The 20,509-nt window shown below is 44.0% G+C and overlaps 5 protein-coding genes across 5 annotated transcripts; all 5 read left to right on the top strand.

The window, feature by feature from the left end:
- Positions 1–314: 314 nt before the first annotated feature.
- LOC104430961 (probable aspartic proteinase GIP2) lies at positions 315–1,879 on the top strand. The gene has a single exon (XM_010043666.3). The coding sequence runs from the start codon at positions 1,103–1,105 to the stop codon at positions 1,649–1,651; it is 549 nt and encodes a 182-aa protein (XP_010041968.2). The 5' UTR covers positions 315–1,102; the 3' UTR covers positions 1,652–1,879.
- LOC104416557 (chitinase CLP) lies at positions 339–1,103 on the top strand. Its single transcript, XM_039299690.1, has one exon. The coding sequence runs from the start codon at positions 339–341 to the stop codon at positions 1,101–1,103; it is 765 nt and encodes a 254-aa protein (XP_039155624.1).
- Positions 1,880–3,329: 1,450 nt separating the features above from the next.
- On the top strand, positions 3,330–4,689 carry LOC104416558 (probable aspartic proteinase GIP1). Its single transcript, XM_039299689.1, has 2 exons — positions 3,330–3,998; positions 4,087–4,689. The coding sequence occupies exons 1-2, from the start codon at positions 3,330–3,332 to the stop codon at positions 4,687–4,689; spliced, it is 1,272 nt and encodes a 423-aa protein (XP_039155623.1).
- A 3,003-nt stretch (positions 4,690–7,692) lies between these two features.
- On the top strand, positions 7,693–9,060 carry LOC104416561 (probable aspartic proteinase GIP1). Its single transcript, XM_039299688.1, has one exon. It carries the CDS (start codon positions 7,693–7,695, stop codon positions 9,058–9,060), a length of 1,368 nt encoding a protein of 455 aa, XP_039155622.1.
- Positions 9,061–19,024: 9,964 nt separating this feature from the next.
- Positions 19,025–19,877, top strand: LOC104457018. Its single transcript, XM_010071937.3, has 2 exons — positions 19,025–19,238; positions 19,370–19,877. The coding sequence occupies exons 1-2, from the start codon at positions 19,091–19,093 to the stop codon at positions 19,486–19,488; spliced, it is 267 nt and encodes an 88-aa protein (XP_010070239.1). The 5' UTR covers positions 19,025–19,090; the 3' UTR covers positions 19,489–19,877.
- The last annotated feature ends 632 nt before the right edge of the window (positions 19,878–20,509 follow it).

Genomic DNA, 20,509 nt, shown 5'->3' with positions numbered 1-20,509 from the left:
TAGACCCTAAAATCTATGATAGGGTAGGTTTTAAGTTCAAAAAAATTGAAGAGTGTGTTTTAATGTAGGTTTCAGGTTCTAGGTATAACCCGTACGAAACCTAGAATCGCTTATCCCTAATGCAAACGATGGGCAAACGTGGGATTTTTGTAAAGTAAATTCGTTTAAATTTTCAGATCCTGTTCCTAAAATGAATCACGACTCCTCGGACAAAATTCAAATTCACCCTAATTTAATGTCAACGCTCCATCGCTGCCGCTCGAAACCCCTACTTAATGAGCTCATCCTCTACTCCATCAAAGCACCAACATCACCCGTTTGACCCTCAAGCTAAAACAATGATGCTTCTTCCTCCTCCTCCTCCTCCTCCTCTCACCATCATCCTCATACTGCTACTCGCTATCAGCACTATTGCCTCTTCAGCCCAACCCTACCATGCCCTAGTTTCGCCCATCACCAAAGACTCGTCCACTTCTCTCTACTCCATCACCCTCGGTCCGAAGGACGGCGGCTATGTCATCGACCTCTCGTCCCCGTTTTCATGGCGTCGCTGCGACCCACATGATACCATCCTTCCCTGTGGCTCCCAGCAATGCGTCGCCGCGGGACGCTACCAGCCCCATCCCAAGTCTTGTCCTCATCAAAGTAGGGTCCAAATCGGTGGTAAGAATGACTCGAGGTCCGGTCATCAATTTTGCTTGTGTGCAGTGACAGAATCGAACCCCGTCACCAAGTCATGTGCGTCGTCGGAGCTGGCGGTCCACAACGTAGTGATTCCTTCGACGGATGGCCACGTCCCGAAAGCAAATATTACCGTGAATGGCGTCCCGTTCGCCTGCGCTCCAGAATCGCTGTTTCATGCTCTCCCGTCTGGATCTTCAGGAATGGCAAGCCTCTCACCCAGTTCCTTGTCTCTCCCCTCACTGTTCAAGAAGGCTATCGGAGCCACGGCGGTCAACAAGCAGTTCGCAATTTGCTTGCCGAGCAGTTCTTCATCCCCTGGAGTGAGCTTCTTCGGAAATGGGCCGTTTTACTTGCTTCCACCACCAGGTATCGATGTCACACAGCTCCTCGCGTTCACTCCATTGCTTAAGAACCGGTGATGAAGCACAATCTCGACTACTACATCGACGTCCGATCCATCTGCATCAACGGTGAGCCGGCTTCGTTCTTGCGGCGCATGCTCGAGTTCGACTCTCTCGGCCACGGCGGGGTCAAGCTGAGCACGGTGGTTCCATACACGACGCTCCGGAGCCACGTGTACCGGCCTTTCCTCGCGCTCTTCGCACGGTTGACGAGAGGGATCCCGCGTGCGAAGAAGGTGAAACCTTTCGATCTGTGCCTCAACACGAGCGCGCTAGGGTCGACGAGGGTTGGGTTGCCAGTGCCCTGGATCGATCTTGTGCTCGGGAACGGGAAAAACTGGACGATCGTCGGGGCGAACTCGATGAAGCAAGTGAGCAACGACGTGGCATGCCTCGCGTTCGTCAACGGCGGGGAGAGGGCGGAACAAGCGGTGGTGATCGGATCGTATCAGATGGAGAACAACTTCTTGTCGTTTGATCTGGTTGGTCAAAAGCTAGGGTTTAGCTCGTCGCTGCTGTTCCGTCAGACCACGTGCTCTAACTTCAATTTCACGTCTTCGAGTTAATAGTTTTCTTCGCGTAAGTGTGCTCTGTTTTGGGGTCATTAATTACAAGGTCAATGGTTCTGTACAATTTCCGCAATCACCTAATTAAATGTCCAGGCTCGTGGTCGGTTTGAGCCAGATATATAAATAAAGCATGCCTCGAACAAAGAGACTTGCTGTCAGGTTTTCATGTAGCCATTCTTCCCACCATCCCCTGCCCCTTTGATTAGGAGATTACAATCATAAACATCCATCGAATTTATATTTAATTGACTTCTTGCAACAGTTCATGTTTCCCTCTAACTTTGGTTAGAGAAAATTCCCCCTATCCTTTTTAATTGTTGATTATAGCCATAAATATCATTTATATTTATATTTAGTTAACTTTGCATGTGAGTGATATCCCTAATTTGTAACACACTAATTAAAAAAATGACGTTGGAGAAAAATATAATTCTTATAAGTGATGTCCACAATCTATAACTCACCAATCAAAACAATGATATAACTTATTATTTCATTAAACCTACTAAAAAGGGACAAGCAAATCTTGGATTGGAACTTCAACTGTTACATGGCTCTTTTTCCATCCTTGATTGGAGAAAGGCTTGTGATGATTGGCGAGTCATAAAAATAGATACCATTAGATTTATGTTTTTTTTTTTTTTTAAGTTTTACGTTTCGACCATGTGTATAAACGTAATCCACTAACAAAAAAATCTCCCCTTTAACTAGAGATAGAAGAAAGCACAACCTCTATTGTACTTAGGGTTTAAGGGCTATATTTCCCTCAATTCATATATCTAATTTAATGAATATCACCCACATGCAAACTAACTAAACAAATATGATATGAATGGTACATGTCATTAACCCACCAAAATTGGGCAAGAGAAATTTTCTCCAACAAAAATCTGGGAAAGATGGCTCAAAAATAAAACCGGGGCAGTCTTTTTTCCCCACATTCAAATTGGAGGCGACTTTATTCTCTCCAATTTTCGATTGTCCATCTATTTCCTAATTAAAATCACCCATATGTAACTTTCCAAACATAAAAGAAAGACAAATACAAAAGAATCCCAGCGCCATTAGTCGGTGAAATAGAAAATTATGTGGTGTCTGGCAGCAATTATGAGTATTAAAAGCATGAGTATTTGGATTATTATATTGTCAATCGTCCCCGGCGGAAACAGTACAAAAAAGCTTGTGCATTAGTGTGCCGATTAGTTTATGCGCACACCTTTTTGTCTTTACCAAACGTGCACCGCATCATTCTGGATAAGAGTTCCCATCGGATGCGTCCGATCATCATCCTCCTGTTTACGCAATCTCCCTCCTCATCCCACCCGCGGACTCGATTCTTCGCGAACACAGCGCGTCGAGCGATCGGGCATGAGCCTCGAGCGTAGCTATCGCGCCCGGTGCATGCGGGACAGGCGAGAGTCAAGTGAGTGAGTGACCGACTTTGTAACGCTCGTAATCTCCAGTGCTTGGTCAAAGAATTCGTGCCGAAACCAAGGCGATTCGATGCCGAAAGTCCAAAGTTGGAGGCAAGATCCCGAGCATGTTGCCTAATCCGGTGGGTCAGTGCACGATGGATTGGACTTTTTGGCGTATATCGCTCTTGCTATTTTAATGGAAACTTGTCCAAACCCTTCATCTCTCACCGACAAAACTCATCCCTAACCTCACGAATACAATGCCAATCCACATCATCTTCCTCGCCGCCGCCATCATCACTCTTGCCCCTCGTCCAGTGCTCTCACTCTCAGCCTCCCCGCCGCCGCCGCCGCCGCCGTCCTTGCCCTTACTCGCGCCGATCCAGAAGGACCACACGACCCTCCGGTACACCCTCTCCGTTTACCTCAAGACCCCTCCCCAGCGCCTCGACCTGCTCCTCCACCTCGGCGGCCGCTTCTCCTGGGTCGACTGCTACTCCGGCAACTACTCCTCCGCCACCTACCGCCACATCCCCTGCAACTTCTCCGTCTGCGTCCCCCTCGACTCCCTCGCCTGCGGCTACTGCTACGACCGCCCGCCCGGCCCCACCTGTTCCAACGACACCTGCGAGTACTTCCCCGAGAACCCCCTCACCCGGAAGGTCGGCCTTGAGGACGCCCTCCTCGACGCCCTCGGCCTCCCTTCCACCGACGGGTCGAGCGCGGGGCGGGTGGACGTCGTGCCCGACTTCCTCTTCTCCTGCGCCAAGCCCGACCTACTCGCCGAATTCCCTAAGGGGACCTCCGGCCTCGCCGCCCTCGGTTTCTCCAACGTCTCTCTTCCCGTGCAGGTCGCTGAGGCCCGGTCCCTGCTGCGGTGCTTCGCGTTGTGCCTGTCCGGGTCGCGGTCGGCGGCGGGCGTGACCTTCGTGGGCTCGGCCGGGCCCTACAACTTCCTCCCCCGGGATAGACCTCTCCAAGGGCCTCACTTATACGCCGATCCTCCTGAACCCACAGGGAGACACCGTGATCACATACGCGCGGGAACCGGCGGCGGAGTACTACGTTGGCGTGACGGCTGTCAGGGTCAACGGGAAGGTCGTGCCACTGAACGCCACTCTGCTGGCGATCGACGAGGAGAGCGGTCGCGGCGGGACCTTGATCAGCACCGTCCTGCCTTACACCGCGCTCCAGACCTCCATCTTCAGGGCAGTCACCCAGGCGTTTGCGCGGGAGGCCTCCGCCGCGTTCAACCTCACCACGATACAGCCGGTGAAGCCGTTCAGCTTGTGTTACTCCGCCAGAGATGTGGGCGTCACCCGCGCGGGCCCAGCCGTGCCGGCGATCGACCTGGTGATGCAGAGCGAGGACGTGTTCTGGAGGGTGTTCGGGGCGAATTCGATGGTGAGGATCCAGAGGAAGGGGACGGACGCGTGGTGCCTGGGGCTTGTGGACGGCGGGGCCGAGGCGCGGGCCGCGATCGTGATCGGAGGGCACCAGGTGGAGGACAACCTGCTGCAGTTCGACCTCGGGTCGATGAGGTTGGGTTTCAGCTCCTCGGTGCTGGTCCGGGGGACTACTTGTGCCGATTTCAACTTCACGACCGACAATCATACGTGAGTTGAATGTGCACTTTGGCTGGTCGGAACGCCAACCTCAATCTTGAACGATGATGGTGGATGGCTTGGTTTTGAAATAACATGTGATGCCCATCTTTTGCAGCGTGAAAGAGGGGAGAAAGTTGATGAAATAACGCAGTTATACTATAATTAATATATAAAATTAATGCATTATAATAAAACGAAAGATTGTTATCTATCAAGCAATTTAAAAAATGTGAAAGATTGTTAGGAGGCAATTAAACGGATGGGTCGTTATTTAAGTATATGTATATCAAAAGAAGTGCACTTGATAAAATTATAATTATAATAATATTAAATAAAGATCAAAATATTTTTTTTTATTATCTAAAAATGGCTTAATTTGAAACTGATTTTGAAAAATAGAGAATAGAGAAGTTAGAAGCTTTAATATATTATCTTAATCTGGAACTGATTTTGAAAATTCCTCCAATCACCCTTTTGATTGTTGGTTATAGCCATGAGTATCACCTAAATTTAAATTTAGTTAATTTTGCATATGACTGAAATCCATAATTTGTAACACATCAATCAAAAGGGTGCAGTTGAAGGAAAAAATAATCTCTTTGCCGGTGATATTCACGATATGTAACTTATCAATAGAATGGTGGTTGGAGAAAACATTAACCCCAGTAAAAAAATACAAGCAAATCTTGGATTGGAAGATCAAATGTTTTCCCATCCTGGATTGGAGAAAGCGTTGTGGCAATTGGTGAGCCATATAAATGGATATCATTAGATCTATGTTTTGTTAAGTTTACACTTCGATCACGTCAATACACATAATTCACTGATAAAAAAATCTTCCCTCCAACTAGAGATAGAAGAAAGCACAAAATATATCATACTTAGGGTTACAATTGAAAAATAAAAATGGCTATATTCCTCTCAATCCATGTATCTAATTGATTGGATATCACCCACATGTAAACTAACTAAACATACATAGTATGAATGGTATACATGTTATTAACCCTCGGAAATCGGGTAGGAGAAATTTCCTCCAACCAAGAATCACGGGAAACATGGCTCGAAAAATAAAAGAGGGCAGTCCTTCCCCATACTCAAATTGGAGGAGACTTTATGCTCTCCAATTTTCGATTGTCCATCCATACCCTAATTAACATCACCCATATGTAACTTTCCAAACTTAAAAGAAAGACAAAAAAAAGAACGCTGATGTGATGTCTGGCAGCAATTATGAATATTTAAGATTCCCATACATTCAAAAGGATGAGTAATTTAATTATGAGAAATAATTAGGTGACAATTTTTAATCTATTAGTTAAAATAATAATTTATTCTAAACAACAAAAATTAAATTATAAAAAATTATAAATTTTTGTGAGACCGACTCCAACAAACCGTAATTCTTATAGTAAGTCAAAGCCCTTTAATCATTATGTGATCAAATGTCCCCGCAGAAACAGTACAAAAAAGATTGGGCATTAGTGCCCACTGTCCACTGGTTTATGCACACACCTTTTGTCTTGACCGAGCTTATATTGCGTCATACAAAAAAGAATTCCCATGGGACGTGTGCGATTGTCCTCCTCCTGTTTACGCAACTCCCTCCTCATCCCGCACGCCGACTCAATTCTTCGCGAACACAGCACGTCGAGCGATCGGGCATGAGCGTCGAAAACGAAGCTATCCTGCCCGGTGCCTGTGGGGATGGCGAGTCAAGCGAGAGTGACTTTGCAATGCTTGGTCAAAGATTCATGTCGAAACTAGGACAATACTGAGATAACGGCACGATTATTCCTAAAGAACAACAGCATCTTTCGAACCACAAAGTCACTTTCTTTTTTTTTTTCTAACAGGCAACCGGCTGTAGTAAATTGAATACAGCACGTAAACAATTGGGCATGAGCGTTGAAAACGAAGTTAATTCGCGCTTGGTGCATGTGGGAGTGGCAAGTCAAGCGAGTGAGTTCGTAATACTTTTGTTGAAGAATTCATGCCGAAACTAGAGTAATGCTGAGATAAAGGCACCGTTATTTCTAGAGAGTAACGGTGCCTTTTGAACCACAAAGTCACTTTCCTTTCTAATAGGCAATCGGCTGTAATAAGCTGAACAATAATCCTGATTTTAACAGAATTACTGTTAAATTATTATTGTTAAAACAAATTTCAAACAGTTTTACAATAATTTTATAAAACTATTGTTAAAATCAGAATTTGGTTTTATGATTTTTTCAGTAACATAGGCTTGATAAATCACAACATGTTTGAGTAACATATCAGGCCTGATAAGATCTATGCTACTCAAAATAACGGTTGCCTATAAGTTGGACGATAATTTTGATTTGAAAAGAACTTATCAAAACTAACTTGTTGAAAAAAATTCATCAAACCAAATTCCAAAGATGGTTATCTATGTTATACAAACATGTTGTGATGTATGGATGAAATTATGTCCATAGTTACACTATATCAAATTTCGGTTAATTTTGTAAAATATAGACATTTCAGGTCCCTAAATGTGTTGTACTTATATAATGCACATATCTGGCAACACTAAAATTAAGAATAAATCACACTTCCATAGCATGTCTAAAAATAAACATCATTGAGTATTTGCAATATAATTGCCATAAACCCAGTGTTTTTTCCTTTTTTTTTTTTTTTTTTTGGGGGGAGTAGCTTTGAATTCTCACACAGATAAAAGAATAAATTTTGTACGTATCCTAATTTATACCATAACATGTTTGTATAATTTAGATAACCATCTTCGAAATTTGGTTGACTTTTTTTCAGTAGCTTAGGCTTGATAAGTTCTGATAAAATCAGAATTATTGTTCAACTCAATTACAGCCGCTTGCCTATTAGAAAGGAAATTAACTTTGTAGTTCAAAAGGCACCCGATGAATTGGATTTTGGCATATTCCGCCCGTGATCTCTTGATAGAAACTCGCCCAAACCATTTTCTCTCAGTGACCAAACTCGAAGGCGCCGAACCCATTCCGACCTGATGAATACAATGCCACTCCACGTCCTCGTCCTCTTCCTTTTCCTCGTCACCACCATCTCTCTCACTCCTCCTCCAACGCTCTCACTCTCAACCTCGCCGCCGCCGCCGCCACGGCGGTCCTTGCCCTTAGTCGCACCGATCCGGAAGGACAACACGACCCTCCGATACACCCTCTCCGTTTACCTCAAGACCCCTCCCCAGCGCCTCGACCTCCTCCTCCACCTCGGCGGCCGCTTCTTCTGGGTCGACTGCTACAGAAACTACTACTCCTCCTCCACCTACCGCCACATCCACTGCAACTCCTCCGTCTGCTACCCCTTCGACGCCGTCGGCTGCGGCTACTGCTCCGGCCCCCCGCCCAGCCCCACCTGCTCCAACGACAGCTGCCTGTACTCACCGGAGAACCCCCTCATCCTGAAGGTCGGCCTTGAGGACGCCCTCGTTGACGCCCTCGGCCTCCCTTCCACGGACGGGTCGAGCGCGGGGCGGGTGGAGGTCGTGCCCAACTTCCTCTTCTCCTGCGCCAGGCCCGACCTGCTCGCCGAATTCCCAAATGGGACCTCCGGCCTCGCCGCCCTCGGGTTCTCCAACGCCTCTCTTCCCGTGCAGGTCGCTAAGGCCCGGTCCCTGCCACGGTGCTTCGCGTTGTGCCTGTCCGGGTCGCGGTCAGCGGCGGGCGTCACGTTTGTGGGCACGGTTGGGCCCTACAACTTCCTCCCCGGGATAGACCTCTCCAAGAATCTCTCTTATACGCCGATCCTCCTGAACCCACACGGAGACACCTTTGTCGTATACGCGCCGAAACCGGCGGCTGAGTACTACGTCAACGTGACGGCTATCAAGGTCAACGGGAAGGCCGTACCGCTGAACGCCACTCTGCTGGCGATCGACCAGAAGAGCGGTCACGGCGGGACCCTGATCAGCACCCTCGTGCCTTACACCACGGTCCAGACCTCCATCTACGGGGCGGTCGCCAGGGCGTTTGCGCGGGAGGCCTCCACCGCATTCAACCTCACTGCGACACAGCCGGTGAAGCCGTTCGGCTTGTGTTACTCCGCCAGACACATGAATGTCACCCGCGCAGGCCCAGCCGTGCCGGCGATCGACCTGGTGATGCATGGCCAGGACGCGGTCTGGAGGCTGTTCGGGGCGAATTCGATGGTGAGGATCCAGAGGAACGGGACGGACGCGTGGTGCCTGGGGCTCGTGGACGGCGGGGCCGAGTTCCGGGCGGCGATCTTGATCGGAGGGCACCAGATGGAGGACAACCTGCTGCAGTTCGACCTCGGGAAGATGAGGCTGGGGTTCAGCTCCTCGGTGCTGGTGCCGGGTACCACCTGTGCTAATTTCAACTTTACGACCGGCAATCATGCGTGACGAGGTCCCAAAAGAAGCCGCCGCATGATTCTAACGCGCACTTCGGATGGTTGTTGAATTAACCTGTGATGCCCATCTTTTGCGTCATGAAAGAATGGAGTAAGTTGATGAAATAATGCAGTTATACTAAAGTCAATATATAAAAAACGGTACACTATAATGATGTGAAAGATTGTTATTTATTAGGCGATTGTAAAAAATGTGAAAGATTGTTGGTAGGCAATTAAACCAATAGGTCGTTATCTAACTATATGTATTTCAAAACCAGTAGACTTAAAATGAATAAAGATGGAGTTGAAGAAGAAGAAGAATAAAACAACTAGAACAACAATAAAAATGATGATAATATTAAAAAGATCAAAATCATTTTATCTAAAAACGGCTTAATTTGAAAGTGATTTTGAAAAAGAGATAAGAGAGAAGCTCAAAGCTTGAAATTTTAATTTATTATCTTGTTGTTTAACTTTTTTTTAATTTATAAATCTCGTCGAGTAAAATTGGAATGGGAGAGATGACCTCGAGTTTTATCTTAACCATTACTATGGAATCATAACATCGTCTAAAGAGTACAACTGAGAATAAACCAATCCACATAGAAGAAAACAAAAATTGTAGTTTTGATGAAGCTAATAGTATACAGAACCCCTCTTTTATAATAATTCCACAACACAAGTACCCAAAAAAATAAAATTTGTTACCCATCTAATTTATCAAAATTTAAAGTTTAATCATGAAGGCAATGTCTTTTGTGTCTAAATTGACAAATACTTTTACTTGGGAAAAATTACCAAAAAACTCCTACCGTTCTTCTTCTTCCCCTCACCTAGCCACTCCTAGATCTAGGCGAGGCTTGAGAGCCACGGGCGAGGCGACCTCACCAACCACAGTGAAGGCGGTCTTGTCGACGACTAGGGAGGCCATGGCCACCTTCGCCCATGGCCGGTGAGGCCCTCACGGCCCCTAGGCCTTCACAAGGTGCCTCATGGTCTTCCCCTTCTGCCTTATGGTCCTCCCCACCTCTGCCAATGGCCGTTGGGCTCGATTGAGCTTTGCTGCTGCACTTCAACGTCGATCTAACATGGCAGTGCCTCTCAAAGGCCTAGAGGCCATGGGTAAGGCTACCTTCACTCGCGAACAGCGAGGCCATGGTGAGGTTGCCCTCACCTAGATTTGAGTGAAGTCGCCTTGCTCGCAGCTAGGGGTGAGCGTGGTTCCGGGTAGAACCGGGAACCGGAACCGAATCGGAGGAGGGTCCGGTTCGGTTCCGGGTTCTGAAGTGACCGGTTCCGGTTCCCGGTTCCTTTTTCCTAGGAACCGGCGGTTCTCGGTTACCGTTCCGAACAAGAACCAAACCGGAACCGAACTTCAAAAAAAAAAACCCTAAATCTCCCCTTCCCTCTTCCCCGTGATTTCCCTCTCGATTTTCCCTCCTTCCCCCTTTTTTTTCTCTCTTTCTTTTCTCTTCTTTTTCCTTCTCACACGTCACTTCCGCCCTTACCCCTACTTTTTCTTTTCTTCTCTCTCTCCTCTTACCCCCTCTCTCACGAAACCCCCATTCTTCTTCTTCTTCTTCCTCTTCGGTTCTTTGCTTCACCCACGAGTCTGTTTCTCTCTTCGCCCTCGCTCGACGCCACCAAAAAGCATCCGCCGCGCCTCGCCCTACAGCCCGCATCGACGTCGCTCCTGCTCCGCCCGCTGCTGCCTTCGCCGCGCCTCGCCTGCAGCCCGTGACGCCGCTGCTCTACCGTGCCTTCGCCATGCCCCGACGTCGCTCCTGCTCGGCCCACTGCTGCCTTCGCCGCACCTCGCCTGTAGCCTGCGACGCCACTGCTCTGCCTTCGCCGTGACTCAAAGTCGCGCCCGAAGCCGTGCCCCAAAGCCCGCGATGCCGCAACAACGGCGAGAGAATGAATCGGGAGTGAGGTTCGAAGCCCGGGAGCGGGGGCGCCGCCTCCGCCTAGAACGAAGCCATTGACCGCCGCGCGCCCTCCGCCGCGCGCCTCGAGACCATCGATCTCGCCAAGGACCCCTACTTCATGCACAACCACCTCGGCAGTTCAGACTTCCCCCTTCCTTTCCCCCTCGCACGATCCCCCGGGAGGCCGGGCTTTCACGTCAATTTGATGTTTTACGGGGCGACGGCGACACGGCTTGTTTCGGTGGTTGCGAAGCATGAGTGTAAGCTTTGCTTGACGTTGCACAACAACGAGGGAACTACTTGGCGCACACGCGAGGAAGAGGCATCAGACCAACTTGGTGAAGAGCGGCTCGCGAGGCGAATGATGCGCCCTCGGCCCCCCAGCCCAATAAGCGGAAGGTTAATGTTCGCAAGATGGGTGAGTTTTATGTTCTTCCGGCTTCTCCTTGGGAATTGGGATTTATGAGGAATCCGCTTTAGGCTCTAGATTGGTTATGTTGCGGGAGATTGATATTGTTCGTGCTGCTTAGTGAGAGCTGTGGTTGACTTATGGGAAGTGTTGCACAACCGTTGACGAATTGTTGGGCACCTTCTCTCTATTGTGGCTGATGTTGGGCTGTGGAGAGAATCTTTATGCTGATATTTGGGGGACTTTTGAATGAGGATTCGACATCTTCTTGGGATAGTGTAGTTTCTTCATGCCGTTTGATATTGATCACATTGGCGGCTATCTATAAGCACAACATGAAAATTTTGCTTGTTTTTTTGGTCGCTCTGCTTGTTTCTTTGAAAATGATTGTTAAAAAAGTGTGTTCATCTTATTATGATTTTTAAGGAAACTAATTGTTCAGTTACTCTTTATTTAGATTGAAACATATAACATTAATTTGGTGAGGCTGGAGATGCTTTAGGACTTCTTTTTTTTTTTGGTAGAAAAACAGTAATGCTTTAGGACTTTAGATTCCATAGAAAGGATGTAAGTTTGTTGTAATGCTTTATGAGTTATTTGAGATGTTTCATGATTAAGCCTCTCTGTATGGGCCTTGAGACTGCTGTTTAAATAAGATATTGCGAGTTAAGAAGAATTTTCTCCTAGCACGGATATATTTCACCATTTTTATTTTCTTGTTTTAAAGAAGCAATTGGAGGGAATTTTGCATTGCACTAGAACAAAATTGAGATCCGCATGTATGGTGCTGATTTTGATGAATCATTCTGCGCATAAAGGAGTTCTGTTCTTTCATGTTGTAACATGTCTAATGCTATAAGGTTGCTGGAGATTTACCTTTCTTTGTTTTGGTATGAATTTCCTGTGCCTGGTGAGAGGGATTTGCTTTTTCAGGTTCTTTCTAGGCACGCGTGCACACGTGAGAGAGAGAGAGAGAGGACTTCTGGCTTCCCGTTATCTTATCAGATTTGATTAGGATACTCAGGTTTACACTGTGGTTTCTGTGGCATGGGACATGCATTTTCTGGTCGATTAATTTGCTGTTAATTACTCTCTTGTACTACTGTAGGTATTGATCTTAAGTGAGAAGCTTCATTCTGTCAATGCACAGTTTGATCAGCTAAGAGCCATACCTTCCGGGATGCCATCAATACTCTCTTGTACTACTATGGGCGCTATTTAACTTCGCTGTCCTGAACTCTTTGGGTGTCCGGCAGAGAGGATCGGCGTATCATAAGGTGAGCTTGTGTTGTCTAATATATTTATATGGGAGAGTGCTTCTACTTAATTCTGAATCATGTGCATCTTCTGTTACCAAATCGATACTGTCAAGTGGCTTCTTTTGGTTGTTTAATTTCTCTTCTGAAGGTTTAGCAAAGGATCTCATCAAGCAAGATCTTCGAAATGTTGCCGAGGTGTAGCTGTTGTTCTTCAGCCGGCTCTTCCTTCTAATCCTGATTTAACAGTTTATGAAGGAAATGAGTCCACTCATGAAGCATACCAGATAAAAATGTGCAGCAAGAAGCTGACACCGAGGTGATTGAGCTCTTTTTGTGTAAAAACAGTTTGTTTATGAGTGTAAAAACAGTTTGTTTATTACTTCTAAAATGCTGTTTGCTGTTTATGTTATATTATCTTCGATGAATGACAAGTTTGTGTATTATTGCTGCATTCATTTTCATTTTTTTTAACTAAAATTTTTAGAAAAAGAACCCGTTGGAACACTTGGAACCGACCCCCAACTGTGTGACAGGTAGGTTTCGGTTCTCGGTTCTAACGGTAGGTCGCAGGCCCCAAGCCTCACCTAGATCCGGTGAGGCTAGGCAAGGGCTTCGCGGCCCTCGTCAAAGCCTCACTGGCCACTAGGGGGGAAGAAGAAGAACAGTAGGAAAAAAAAAAAAAAAAAAAAAAAAAAAAAATATTAATATTAATAAAAAAAATTTGTAAAAAATAAAAATATTATAAAATTTGTCATGTCAATGTTAGCTACACAATTGACACTAACTAGAGTCTACGTCAGCATCAGCCTACTAAATATAGTCGGATAGACTAAATTGGTATAAATGCAAAAGATTTATAATTGAATTTGCAAAAAAAAATGTTTAAAACTGAATTAGCACAATCACAATATGTTTGTTTATAACTTTTTAGGTAATTTTCCTGTTTTATTTTGCATGTCCTACGTTCAATGTATAACGACCTCACATAACACATCATAAAAACCTACTGATGCCAGTAGCAAAAAAGAGAAACGACACATATCAAAACACGTTTATCAATATATGCTCACGCAAAACACAAGCAACCTGACTAGTTCAAATTCAAGTTTAGGAAGTGATGAAGATCTAGGAAATTGCGATATGAAGTGTTGGAGATTCAGTGTATCTTAAATTATGATATCGTGCCTCGATCGATGTCACGTCATTATAAATTGACCACCGGTGTCATATGCATTTATTACACCATCACAGCGTGGAAACTGCAGTCGAAGCGAGGTAAATTACAAACATTGCATAATTAACAACTAAGACCGGCATGCCATCTTAGTATATTTTCATTTGCGTTGACCAGGAAATCGATTACGAGGTCAACGAGACCCGGGACATGAGAAATCTCGCAAACCTTATTCCGGAAGCAAAAGCCATCGAAAACGAAAGCTCATCTCAGTCATATATTGGGGCATGCATTGGTCTGTTTCCCAAGTTTTGGTTCTATTCGGAAAATGGGCCGAACCAGGTATCTCTCAAGTGATTTTCGGAAGGATTATTGGTTCAGTTTTCAATTCCACAAAAGGAATTGGATTGCCCAGACTAACCAAGATATCTTTATTTATATATTTTTGAGGCAAACCCTAATAAAGAAAATTATTTTTTTCTTTCAATGTTGAGAAACCCTACATGTAGAAAATATAAGACACCAAATAATAATAATAATAATAATAATAATAATAATAATAATAATAATAATAATAATAATAAGAAAAAGGAATCACCAATTTTGGGACTTGACCAAACTGAACGATTAGGTGAGCTAGTTCCACAAAATGAAGAACTAACCTTGCTCAATCTGATTCCAAGTTTTAGAGCCAACCTACCATATAATTAGAGCTTTGAAAAAGCCCAACCCGCCCCACCCTAGCCCGAACCAACCTGCCTTTGGGGTATTTTCGGGTCGGGCCTTAGTTCAATTTGGATAAGTGTTCAAGTGTGTGGGTAATGCCAAATTCGGTTAGGTTTGGGTGACAACCCTACCCATTGGAAGACCCACTCAATCGTCGCTCATCTCCCCACACTTCTCAATTTCTATCGTCTCTTCCACAAACCCTGAACACGATACCGTTCGCTCCATCCCTAACCGTGTCAATGCCCAAGTCACCAGAAGTAGGGGTATTAACAGTTCGATTCGGTTCAATTTTTTTGAAAAACCAAACCGAACCGAATCATTAGAAAAAAACTTCCAAATCGAATCGAATAAGACCTGAACCAAATACGAACAGAACTAAAATTTCAGTTCGGTTCGATTTTTCGAATTTTGGGTTTTAGCTTCTGATTTTTGGTTTTTTTTTTTTTTTTGAAAATTCACAAAAATTCCCCAGCCCAGTCGCCGAAATCCACAACCGGTCCACGATCTCTTGCACTCTATTTTCGACAACAGCGGGTGCTACATTGGGCTCTTCCCAAGCCCTAATATCGTCGTCTTCCTCTTCCTCTTCATCTTTTTGCACGATGTACTCCTTGCTCTGCTGGTAATCGCTTCCTGCTCCCGCGTCCTCTTCTTCTTTGGACTCGTGGACCGGACCCCGAACGCTGGCCGAGCCCAAGTTCTTAGCCTGAACGCCCTCCGAGTTGCTGCTCCGGGTCAAGTTCCACTTCGACGGGTTCCGGTCGTTGTCGAGGCTGAAGAGCGTGCAGAGCGTGCTCCGGACCCTGACGTCGCAGGACTTCCTCTACGGCTTGAAAATGCGGGAGAAGAAACCCTTGTTCTTGGACGCCGAGAACGACTTGGTGTGCCGGAGCTCCGGTAGGAAGGCCGAGGCGAACGCCAGGGGCGGGGCTTGGAGGAGGAGGAGGAGGAGGGTTCCAAGACGGCGAGGCGCTTGCAGAGGCATGAGGGGCAGAAGTTGATGAAGTGCTAGTGTTCGTCCGGGTGGCGGTGGTGGTCGCAGGTGCGGCGGTGGGGCGCTGCGGTGGCTGGAACTGGGGCAGGGGCAATGGCGGGGGGGAGGCTCCGTCATGGCCCTTGTGGGATTCATAACTGGTGGTGGTGCTTGATTTTATCGGTTTGTGGTTCGGTTCGGTTCGGTTTGGTTAACTAATAAAAATCAAACCAATAAAAAAATATTAATTTTTAATGAGATTCGAACCGAGAACCGAGCATAACCGAAAAAATTGAATTTTTCGGTTTGGTTCGGTTCGGTTCCTAACACCCCTAACCAAAAGTAGCCACTCATATTCAATAGTCGCACATCTTCAATCGGGAGAGGCTGGATTCGTCATGCGTCTTCTCCATTTCTCTAATTTGTCAGTGAGCAAGTGATGATTCACGTTCTTACAATGCATGATAGGGGTGTCATTTGCTTGGGTGGGGTAGGCTTTTACTCGAACTGCATAAGAGGTCCATGTGTCAATTGTAAGATAGACTCTTGGAGATATATCAGAAAAAAAAAAAAAAAAAAATCAATTTGCTTTATAACTCATAGCAGACATGCCTTAGTGTGTTACGTGATGGGATTAAAAACTTCAATTAGATTCCATTCATGAATTATTGAAATTCTCATTATTCTACGAAATTGAAAGGTAATTCTACTGATAAACATAGCGGCTAGGTCTTTTTGACCCCAACAAGTTGACCAGAGGCATTTTTTAATCTTTTCTTGACATTTGCATATGGGTATTCCTTAGATAAAGCTAAATGATGATGTATCGAACTGCTCCCTTGATCACTAACACAACCAATATGATCCCTACAATATAAATATTCAGCCTTTTCTTAACCAGAAATCCTCATTATAAATCTCGTTTTCTATCTATAACAATAGAATTACTTGTTGAAGACATTAGCAACCCTTTTATCTGTGATATTCTTAGAACCCGCAAATAATTATTACAATTAGTAATTTAGTCCTCTACATATTCTTGACAAATACAAAAACAGCTAGCAAGCACCAGCTCATTAACAAAAATCTATACATAAATTATTGATCAAATTCGGCCACTACCACGTGGGGAAATGAAGCAAAAGTCTCACTTCGACGAACATAGGAAAGAAATGTCGGATGCATCGAATAATCCTAATACAAACCCTCAAAACTAAGTGGCAAGTGGGTTTTATTTATTTAAATTTAAACCTGTGAAAGAATTTCTATTTATTTGTTCAAAGTTGTCACATGTAAAAAAATAAATAAAATGGACAAATATCTCCACAAACTAACCAACCAAACCGACCATTCAATCAACCGTCCACAGCGTCCAAATTTGACTACATGTGAAACCCTAGTTATAAATATCGCGTTCATATCCTATGGTCATTTAAAATATACGAATTATTCTCTAGAAGACGGGAACCATAATTATTTATCACTAACCCTACGTCAGATACTTATCTCTGGACGCGAAATGGCATTATAAATTTTGGATAAAAAAATTAAAGTACGAAAAAAAGGATAAGGGGGGATGCACTGTTTTTCCATATTGATTAAACCTCACTTCTTTCGATGTGTTCAAACCTATCCAATTTCGTTTTTTGAGGAAGGCCCCCCCAAAAAAAATAAAAACAAATAAAGAAATATTCTTCAATAAAAAAAGAAAAAAAAATCCGGATGCAAGACGCTGACTCGGACTTTATTCTTGCTTCGTTATTTTATTGTCGACCTTATGATTAAAATCACCGCACCATTAAGTATTTCTTCTCGATCTTACTGCTAATGTATTTTCTTTTTTTGTGTATTTCAGAAATTTATTTAAATAATTTCCCGCCCACGAAGCGAGAGGTCCACTTTGTTATTATTTTATTTGATGTTTCGTATTTAAGTCATGGTCTTAAATCGAATATTCGGCTCCCTCCCCTTTTTTGGGGGACCAACGTATACACGTCCCCCTTATTGAAATGGCTGTAAATCATGGGCGCATCACACGCCTCGTGTAAATTATTGATTCGAAATTCGAAGTAATATATATGGCATTATTAATAGAGACCAAGCATACAAACTGTGAGTAAAATCTTATTCTTCATTAGGCCATTGCATGTCTAGTTTTGCAAGAATTCTTTTATGAAAACGGACACGATTGAGATAGGACATACGAGTTGAGAGGCATATGAAGCTTGCATGGCTGAAGTTGGTCATGTTATCGGTCGTGCGTGTAGTGCAGTAGCTCTTGGTGCTTCTACAACATAAATGTTGTTCCCCCACAAGATTTTTCTGCTTGGCTAATGGAGATTGAATTAAAAGGGAGTGATGAGGCTACTAAACTTCCTAGTGTACTTTCGTTCCAGCATAGACTTTTCATGCCGTGAGTCTTAGAATAATTACAAGCTAGAAATAGTCAACTTCAGCTAACGAATCTCAATTATACTGAGTCAAGAAATTGCTCATTTCATCACTTCAGGGAGAGAAGTACAATTTAAATTTTGCGCATGAGACAAGTTATCGGTTGGAAAGGCAATTTTATCATGGAACACTTGACACTTGAAAGAGAGAGGTTTACCAAGGACAAAAATTAGGTTGTGAAGATTGTTTCATCAATTCATTTATCTGCAAACTTTGTTTATATGTGCAGTTTCAACTCGTTGACAATTAACTAAAATGGGAAAGAAACCATCTAATATCATATAACCTTGTTTAGAGAAATTTGTCAAATATAGTTCACACAAGTATGTACTCTTAACACATAGCAATTGACTTGGCATTGATCGGAATGTCGTGTTCGTATGTACTTACGACTTTTCAACTGAATGATTGCATCTATCTAGCACAATATAGAATCGTTTTTGTTTCAAACAAACATCTAGTTTTCCAACTTAGAAGGCTCATTGATGAAATTTTTCGATAACAATAGAGATGATTCTAATACAATTGAAGTGCAAATCAAGATATTATAAAGAAAATATTCATCTTTATGAGAAAGTATTTGAAGGATGAAAGCACTTTATGATATCTCGAGCGCCAATTGATGTGATGTTGTTAATTGATCAAATTGTCTACAATTGACGACATCGTGAGCACCCCCTGGGGCACTCTTTCCCCCTTAAAGCAAAAATAAAAATAAAAATAAAATGAAATCCCCATTTTAAATGTTTAAAACTAGAAACAACCTCCATTGTCAATTCTGCATGTATCTTTCATGACACAGAACAACATGCTTCTCGTATCTTCATTATCTCTTTCTTTAATTCATCAGAAAACTTCATATTCAAGACGAAGATAGGAGGGATTCACGTGTAGGGCTGTGTGTGGAAGCGTGCACCATGTGCCATCTGCGGTTGACCCAACTTTTTTATTGTAAAGCAAGTGACTATTGATTAGCTCGTCTCACGGATCTTGTCTCTCTCTATCTTTCGCTTGTGTTGTGTTCTTATTTAAACTTCTCCGAGACCAAGCCTTGGGACTTCAGCCTTCGCGACTTGCCGCAGAAATCACCAAACAGAGAACCCAAGAGAGCACAAGCATGGCAGCAGCAGCAGCAGCAGCAGCGACAGCACCAGCCTCAGAAACCCTAAAAATGGCTTCATGGAAGAAAACCATCTCGTCCCCATTCCGGAAAGCCCGCACTTTCTTCAACCAGAGCCCCTCCCGAGACAAGAAGCCCCGCCAAGGTCTGTCCGTTTTCACACCATCTCGATCCCCATCTCATCTAAATCCATACGCCCTAGAAATGAGAAAAGACAGTGCTTTCGTATGATCTGTATACTGATACGTTTCTCGGGGCATTTCGTTTGTCTTGCAGAGCACGGGAAGCGAGTGAACATGACGAACTTGCAGGGCGACGTGATGGCCTGCGCTTACGAGGATGTTCAGGTGATGTGGTCGATCCTCGACAAGTCCAAGGCCATTACATGTGACTGAACAAGAAAGATCTCGAAAGAAAGGCTCCAAAATCTTCGCACTGCCTTGAGCAACCGATTTCTATTGTAGATACAGTGATCGACCGGTGGTAGTTTTAAGTTTTGTATTGGGGTGATGCCCCAGAAAAGGAGGAGAAGAGAAGGTGTTTCTTATAAGAAGGGTAGATTTTGAGAGGAGACCCCCTCCATTGTAATTTTGAATTTGGCAGGAAAGGAGTTTAGGAGTGTTTTGGAGCTTGATTAAGTTGGTAATTCTTCGTCTTATTTTTATTTTTTTTCCTGCTGAGTCAGGTTGTCATTATCTCCATAGGGAATCCCCATGATTAATGAAAAATGTCATGGCGAGATTTAATGAAAGTCTCATTTTTCTATTATTGTTCCATTATACCACATCCTTTCTTCCTTGATTTCCCTCTTTTTTAATACATTTTTGGGATTGTTACTTGCTAAATTTTTATATTAGAGCTTAGGAATCCTCAATAGTTTGAGATATTAAACGCTTTTTTTTTTATTCCTGTCTTAATTGCACCGACCACGTCTTCACCCTTTTGCTGTTATGCTTATCCCCACCGCCACGAACCGACCACAATCATACCGATAATGTTTCCAAAGGAAGTGAAAACGAAGGCGAATAAAAAGTCAAAGGACGCGGAGGAGGAGGAGAGTCTTGAAATTCTCATGAAAAACACAAATTCTTGTGGTCAATATCAATTTGAAACGGGATGTGTTTGGTCCCATATACACTTCACCTAAATTCTTTAACTATTAACACACTTCCCCTCAAGTTTCATGGAAAATTATAATAACAATTCTGAGCCTATTGCACTTATTTTAATTTAGTCCTACAATTTAAAAGAAAATTACTAACATAATCCATCATATCAATTTTGGTCGGAAATTATTGACGTGGACACTAACATTGAATTTTTTTTTATTAATTTTAGCAAGCTTTTATAAATTTTTAGTTTCTTTTTTTCCTCTTTCTTCCTTTGCTGGTCACTGAGCCTTGGTGAAGAGCAGCA

Source organism: Eucalyptus grandis, chromosome 8 (genome assembly GCF_016545825.1).
Source record: "Eucalyptus grandis isolate ANBG69807.140 chromosome 8, ASM1654582v1, whole genome shotgun sequence".
NCBI lineage: Eukaryota > Viridiplantae > Streptophyta > Magnoliopsida > Myrtales > Myrtaceae > Eucalyptus > Eucalyptus grandis.
Note: the sequence above shows the minus strand (reverse complement) of the source record. Positions and strands in the feature narration are given on the sequence as shown.

Bases quoted from the DNA above. Each gene is read 5' to 3' on its own strand.
- LOC104416557 (XM_039299690.1), top strand. From the start codon at position 339: ATGATGCTTCTTCCTCCTCCTCCTCCTCCTCCTCTCACCATCATCCTC.
- LOC104416561 (XM_039299688.1), top strand. From the start codon at position 7,693: ATGCCACTCCACGTCCTCGTCCTCTTCCTTTTCCTCGTCACCACCATC.
- LOC104457018 (XM_010071937.3), top strand. From the start codon at position 19,091: ATGGCAGCAGCAGCAGCAGCAGCAGCGACAGCACCAGCCTCAGAAACC. The intron at 19,239-19,369 runs GTCTGTCCGTTT...TTTGTCTTGCAG, and splicing joins AGACAAGAAGCCCCGCCAAG to AGCACGGGAAGCGAGTGAAC.
- LOC104430961 (XM_010043666.3), top strand. From the start codon at position 1,103: ATGAAGCACAATCTCGACTACTACATCGACGTCCGATCCATCTGCATC.
- LOC104416558 (XM_039299689.1), top strand. From the start codon at position 3,330: ATGCCAATCCACATCATCTTCCTCGCCGCCGCCATCATCACTCTTGCC. The intron at 3,999-4,086 runs GTGGGCTCGGCC...CTGAACCCACAG, and splicing joins CGGCGGCGGGCGTGACCTTC to GGAGACACCGTGATCACATA.